The sequence below is a fragment of the Palaemon carinicauda genome, chromosome 16 (assembly GCF_036898095.1).
Source record: "Palaemon carinicauda isolate YSFRI2023 chromosome 16, ASM3689809v2, whole genome shotgun sequence".
Taxonomy (NCBI): Eukaryota; Metazoa; Arthropoda; class Malacostraca; order Decapoda; family Palaemonidae; genus Palaemon; species Palaemon carinicauda.
Window position 1 is genome coordinate 15,938,725 of NC_090740.1, and position 7,500 is coordinate 15,946,224.

Below are 7,500 nucleotides of genomic sequence, written 5' to 3' on the forward strand. Positions count from 1 at the left end.
CCCCTTTATATATTCAACCTCCAGAAAATTCTAGTCTCTCAATCTATGATTTAGCAGCATTGATTTACAGACAAAATTCACTTGTCATTTGCTTCAATCTATTAATTAATGCTCACGAACATTGTAATTTTTTTTTATTAAGCGATATCAGATTTTTTGCTTATTCATACAAATGTTGTTTTAATTGGAGGCGAAGAGCCAAGATTATTGTAATTGAAAAGCAAATATACAAGGGTGGTGTATAGAAGATATGGGATTAGTGGACTATAATTGGAAACGCATTTCATTACTAATGGAGAACATAAATAGTTAATTGAAGAGGACTAGAAGCACAGATAGATAAAAAGAGGGAATACAGAGAGGAATTATAGGTTGATGAAATTAGGGTTTTTTCAAAATTAAGTATATAATTTGAAATAAATTTGGAGCACAGAGAAGGTAATGTAAGAAAGTTTGAAGTGATAAAGAAGAAAGTGACGGATAAAAAGGTGGAGAATGGATAAATTTTTTTTTGGTAAATTGGAGCTAGAGCTTTAAAGAGAAAAATATGTCGCTACTGTTTTAAGTAAAAACAGCGATAAGTTTAACAAGCAATTGAATATTAGAGTAAAAGATGCAAATGAATTTATAGAGCCCAACGAAGGAATGCAGCCTTGAGTCCTTAAAGTTATAATTTTTAAGAAATTTGTAGTAGTAGTAGTTGAATAAAAGATGGGTCTTAATTAAAGAGAGTTTAAAGAGTTAGTGAGAATTCTTTTTTTCAAATACCTGGGGGAGTGATAGTTAAGCATATAATGAGCATATAAAGATTATAATTAACAGGTTCAAGAACAGAAAGGCTTAAATAAAAGTGTTCTGAAATCTAATTGAAGTACAATTTTTCATAAGTTGAAAGGTTTGTAAATGTAATTTTAAGAAAATTAATTTGTCTATCTGGTGGTGTGAAAAGGAGGAACAGACACCGTCAAAATTTGAAAGAGATTTTTAGATATACTGGATACGAATGATCAATGAACCTATTTAGGAGTAAATGTAATGCATGACAGTATGATGAGAAAAGAAGTGAATCACATGACCAGCAGGAAGGGGGAAAGATAATTAAGATAAATCTATAATTGAGGAATATTATTTTAGGAAAGTAAATTAGTACCAGTGGATGTTAGATATAAGTGGAAGGATAAAGAGTGAAGCTGTTAAGATGAATTACATAGTTATCTGTATAGTAAGGAGAGCTAAAAGGATGAAGAATAACGATACCAGGTAAATTAGGTAAAGACAATATGTCCAAAAAGATGGACCAGAGGTTCTTGGGGGGTGTTTTCTTTACCTATAGGGAAAGGCGATTATGTTTAAAAAAAAAAAGTGTGTTTTCTTTACCTATAGGGAAAGGCGATTATGTTAAAAAAAAGTGTTTTCTTCACCTATAGGGAAAGGCGATTATGTTAAAAAAAAAAAAGTGTTTTCTTCACCTATAGGGAAAGGCGATTATGTTAAAAAAAAAAGTGTTTTCTTCACCTATAGGGAAAGGCGATTATGTTAAAAAAAAAATGTGTTTTCTTTACCTATAGGGAAAGGCGATTATGTCAAACAAAAAATTTGTTTTCTTTACCTATAAAAAAAAGAAAAAAAAAAAAAAAAAAAGAGGAAAATTATTATTATATGGAATTCTTGAGGGTAGCAGAAGAGAGGATCCTAAAGGACGTCGTCAAAATTGATGGACAGAGGAGTTAGAGCTGGAGGATACTCTAATCAGAGAAGACTGGGCATGTGTGCGTGTCATAAGAGAGCGGGAAAGTCTATTTAATGCTTTAAAAATCTTCTAGAGGTAATTAGCAGCTTTAATTGACAGATATTTTTTACTTTTATACAAAGTTGGTTCACCTTCAATTAAACAGGTAAAAGGTGCTTGTGATTATAAACCTAATGAACAAACTGTTATGCATTCCTCAATATAAAATACTTTCAGGCATATAAGATTAAAAAAAGGATTTTTCTTGACTTTATTTTTATACACTTAATGGTTTCTAAATTAATGTTATGTATCCATAAAACCCTTAATTTCAGGCATATATATATATATATATATATATATATATATATATATATATATATATATATATATATATACATATACATATACATATACATATACATATACATACATATATATATACATTATATATATATACATTATATATATATATACATTATATATATATATATATATATATATATATATATATATATATATATATATATATATGATAAACCGATTGTTTTAAGCTTTTATCCTACACATAATTGTTTCTAAATGATTTGATGTTTGTTGTTTTCCTAGTCAGAATTCTCCCTTCATTACTTTGTTAAATGAAAATAAGTGATGGAGAAAGTCTATTCCACAACTACATTTCTAACTCTGTTTTGATTATTTTACCTTCTGTTCCGTCTCTTCTTTCACACTTCGGGAGCATAATATCAAAACTACCATAATGAGATAGCTATCCGAGTTAAGAGTGACTCCTTTGCCTTTAATTAATTAATTAAATAACAAACCAATAATTCAGCGAGAGAATATCACGTTGACAAAAGATACCAACACAGTCACATTTGAAGAATTTCACAAAGCATGCAAACACCTACCTGTGATCACGCGGTCCAGAGGATACTTGGATCCCTCTGCTGGAGTCGTAGTTGACCATTTTCTCGTCTTGATACCAGAAGACGAAGGCAGGCGGTGCTGTGAAGTTCTTGAAGATGCACACCAGCTGAAGGTCGCTGCCAGCTGCCACGACTCTTTCTTTTGGCCCTTGTACGATGCTGTATGCCTCTGCAGATGGAAATGAGTTTTATCTTACCTGATGTTCTACTTGATACTTTGATATGTTAGTTCACTGTTACAAAAATACTGTAATTTAAATCGGTAATGCTCCGTAAAAGTATAGTCGGGCGAAATTTTACCCTACCTCGTTATTATCTTTTACGGGTTGGTGACCGTAATTTCACTCCTTCGCATCAATATATATCCCTTTTAAAAACGGTAAATTCTTGGTAAAGTTTATTCCAGGATTTTTATCTTTTTTACTGAAAAAAATTTAAGTGCTTATTTATCCTAATTTGTTTCTTAAAGTTCTTTGCCATTCCACCAAATATGACATATTAATACAGAATCTTTAGGCCAGGGATCCTCTGATCTAGCTTCCATGGACTCTATTATTATTATTATTACTTGCGAGGCTACAACCCTATTTGGAAAAGCAGGATGCTATAAACACAGGGGCTCCAACAGGGAAAATAGCCCAGCGAGGAAAGGAAACTTAAGGAAAAATTAAATATTTCAAGAAGAGTAACCGAATTTCAATGGGTGCGCGAAAGTCTTATAAAAATCTGAAAAATTAAGTTTCTTGTACTATGCTTGTTGACGTAAGCCTACCCTCTTATAACAAAGCAAACTGCCGATGCTATGATTACGTTTGGTCTTACATGCTTTCGCTATTCAGATTCATGAGCTTGTTACTCTAAACAGAAGTCGAAATTAGGCGAATGACAAAGATGTTATCTGTGTTGCTCTGTCGAAGATGGCTTCATAATTTCATCATCTTGATCAAGATAAGTAATAACACCCTTCTCGTCGAATCTACAAAAAAAAGAAAAAAAGAAAAAAAAATGAAGATTCTATTCAGCCAGGGAGTTAACATTAAGTTTTGAAAGAAAAGGAGCGAGAAATATGATTGTTCGTGAGGTATGTTTCACAATTTAAGCATAAAGTTTTCTGTCCAATATACTGTATGCAAAAAGGTTTATGTCTCGAACCTCAATAACCAATAAAAAAAGGATAATGGCCCAGGATACTAACTAGAATCCCTCACACTTAGACAAATCTAACATTGTATTTTTTTGTTTATAATAAAAGTAGATAATTTCTAACAGAGCAGATTAAAAGCCTTTACGATTTGCGATAATTCATTCTACATTTTTCAGCAATAACTATCTAATTCATTATTAATTGGCTGATATTTTCCAATAGTAAAGTCACATAAATAGAATCACGTAAAAGTATTTAAATAAAATTCGGAATATATTCCAGAATTGTATCAACGTAACATGAAAAATAATGATGAAATGATTGTAATTGGTGTCAAGGGAGTGTTTATAGGGTGTCCACAAAATCTGGGTACATAGGAAATTTCACTATTTTATTTATCAATGTTATTTTTCATGTCCAGATCGAATGATGGCTCTGTTTGAAAAAAAAAAAAAATAATAATAATAATAATAATTTCCATCATTTTCAGTGCATAATGTAATTTTTCATGTCCAGATCGAATGATAGCTCTGTTTAAAAAAAAAATAATTTCCATCATTTTCAATGCATAACTTGATGCTATTTCCAAATTTGAGGTGAACTCGATTGAATAGGTCTACAGAACCAATTAAGGTGGCAAAGGTAAAATTTTTCCTGAAGTTCTTCTTTGGACGGGAAAAATAACAGATAAATTTGTGACATTTCCCATGTACTTAGACTTTGTGGACACCCTGTAGAACGATTCATAGTAGTAAACGTCACAGTACCCAAATGAGAATGCTAAGTGGTCTGAACGTTGAGGAAATATTTCTTTTCCCCAAATCAAGGAAAAATTTCGTGCTCACATATTTTTCCATCTTTATCATCTACATTTGGACACATTCTCGCAAAGTCTTGTTAACAGTTGCATTCCCCAAAAGTCGAATGGCAATTTTGCTGGGAGGTTATTTTCAATTGATACATCGGGTAAAACTGGGGTATTTTGCACTTTTGCGTTTCAGAGCCAAAGCTTTTGTTGTTCTTGCTTACACGCACACTCTCGCGAGCTGCTAAAGTTGGGAAGCGATTTATTTTGGTCATTTGTATCACTCCGTCTCTCGTTACTTGCACCATTGCCCTCTGGTTTGAAGTTTTACGCGCCTGGATTGGCCACATACGTTCTCGCTGTCAGATAGTTGCCCTAAGTTTGCTCTAAGCATCGACGTAAAGAGAACGTTGGGCCGGATGGAATGCCCCATGAAAATTGTCAGTGGGAGAAATATCTCGCACCGTCACTCGTTCGTCTCGGAAAGAATCGCGAACGATCTGAAAATGGATGTTTTTGTTGGTCGTTAGCGTTAAGGGAAAACAGGGACTTTTTTTTTCTTTTTTTACACAACACATCGACACATTGAAAGCGGCCATGCCAAAATGAATTTTACCGTTTGATTTGGTGGCATTTGGTTTTTCAATTTGCAGGTCGATTCATTTCCTTTATTCCTAAGGACTGGTTTTAACTAAAGCATTCGCTTGAAGGTCTGAAAAGAAGAGGCTCATACCTTTACTTTTTAGGATTTATTTTAATTAATGAACCCACTTGAAGCTCTCGAAAGACGAGGCTTACACCTTTACTTTTAAGGACTGATTTTATCTAAAACATCCAATTGAAGGTCTGAAAAGACAAGGCCTATATTCACTTTCAAGGATTGATTTTACCTAAAGCATCGTCTTTGTCTGAAAAGACGAGTCATACCTTTACTTTTGAGTACTGATTTTACCTAGAACATACATTTTGTCTGAAAAGACGAATCTTATACCTTTAATTTCAAGGATTGATTTTACCCAAAGCACCTTCTTGAAGCTATCGAAAGACGAGGCTTACACCTTTACTTTTAAGTACTGATTTTACCTAAAACATTAATTTTGTCTGAAAAGGATTCTTATACCTTTACTGTTAAGGATTTATTTCATCTAATGCATCCACTTGAAACTCTCAAAAGACAAGGCTTACAACGCTACTTTTAAGGATTGATTTTACCTAAAGCATTTATTTTGTCTGAAAACACGATGGTTATACCTTTGATTTTAAGGATTGATTTTACCTAAAACATTCATTTTGTCTGAAAACACGATGGTTATACCTTTGATTTTAAGGATTGATTTTACCTAAAACATTCATTTTGTCTGAAAACACGATGGTTATACCTTTAATTTTAAGGATTGATTTGACCTAAAGCATCCAATTGAAGGTCCCAAAAGACGAGGCTAAATAACTTTACTTTTAAGGATTGATTTTACCCGAAACATTCATTTTGTCTGAAAAGCCGAGTGTTTATACTTTATACCTCCAATTTTAAGAATTGATTTTACCTAAATCATCCACTTGAAGCTCTCAAAAGAAGAGGCTAACACCCTCACTTAAGTACTGATTTTAAAACATTCATTTACTTTTAAGGAATGATTTTATCTAAAGAACCCACTTGAAGGTCTTAAATGACGAAGCTTACACCTTCACATTTCAGGACTGATACCACCCAAAGCACCAACTTGGCCTGAAACATCGAGGCTTCTATAAACATAACTTGCCCATTCATGATCCTTTTTTTATCCAAACCATTCACTCTGACTAAATTAGGTGGGTGTAACACCTGGTAGCTCGTTCATCTTTAAAGCCTACAGGCAATCCTCCTGTTAATCTGGTCGTGGGAGTTTGTTGTATTGTTCCAAACATTTTTAACATCGGATATTTTTCCCCAGAAGAGCAGGTGGGCTGATTCCTTTAACCTACGGTACTGTTCCTCCAAAACCTTCATAACACTTCATATAAAAGAAAAAATATTAGTCGCCATAGTAAGAAAATAGTATTAGGATTCATTGCAGCTGAAAATAATAGCCCATTCTTAAAAAAAAAAAGATAATAACAAAAGTAGCCTCATAAAATTTCGTTTCGTGTTTAGTTAGGTAAGACCAAAGCCCCATTACGCATCATAATAATGAGAAGAAGAAGACCCTTAAGAGTAAGACCGAAATAACCTTCCAGGAAAAAGAAGACTGCTCTCTTTGGATAATTTTTTCCCCGTATTCTTTTTTTTCTCGAAGGAATGAGGTAACAATTGGTGCTGTTTCATGCCCTACTTTGGGGTCCTCGGCGAAACATTTCAACTCGAATTTCTTTCGTGACGCCTGAAGCAGAAGGGCTGGCTGTAAAATAAACATAAGCAGTGGCGCGTTCTCCCCTGGAACAAACCCACTGCATTTGACAGGGCGGTTTCCATTCGTTATTTCCCTCCGTATGAAGCGCATATAAAGAGGACGGAAACTAAACTGAACAATAATAGATGCACGCATACGGTGTTAGCGCTAAGATATTTAGATGATTATTGACGAATAGATATCCACCTTGTATCTATCTATCTATCTATCCATCTATCTATCCCTCTATCTATATATAAAGACGATGGATTGAGGAAGTCAGAAATTTGCAGTTGCGAACTGACAGAGAAAGGCCATAAACGGACGCAAGTGGATGGGCATGTCTGAGGCCTTTGTTCTGTGACTCCAGGAACAAAGTCATTCATATTAGTTGGTGGATGTCTGGGTATTTGGGAGAGATTTCCAATTCTATCCTTTCTGGACGACAGGTGTAGTTAAATATTTGAGGATTTCGTGCTCCCAGACACCTGTCGTTCAGAAAGGGGTGAAATGGAAATCTCTCAAAT

At 33.7% G+C, this 7,500-nt stretch overlaps 1 protein-coding gene across 1 annotated transcript in view; it reads right to left on the reverse strand.

Moving 5' to 3' along the window:
- Positions 1 to 7,500, reverse strand: part of LOC137655934 (uncharacterized) — a 164,781-nt gene that overhangs the window by 61,594 nt on the left and 95,687 nt on the right. Inside the window, exon 5 of the mRNA XM_068390152.1 lies at positions 2,641 to 2,827. Within this exon, the coding sequence (XP_068246253.1) occupies positions 2,641 to 2,827 (187 nt within the window). The remainder of the gene's footprint in view (positions 1 to 2,640; positions 2,828 to 7,500) is intronic.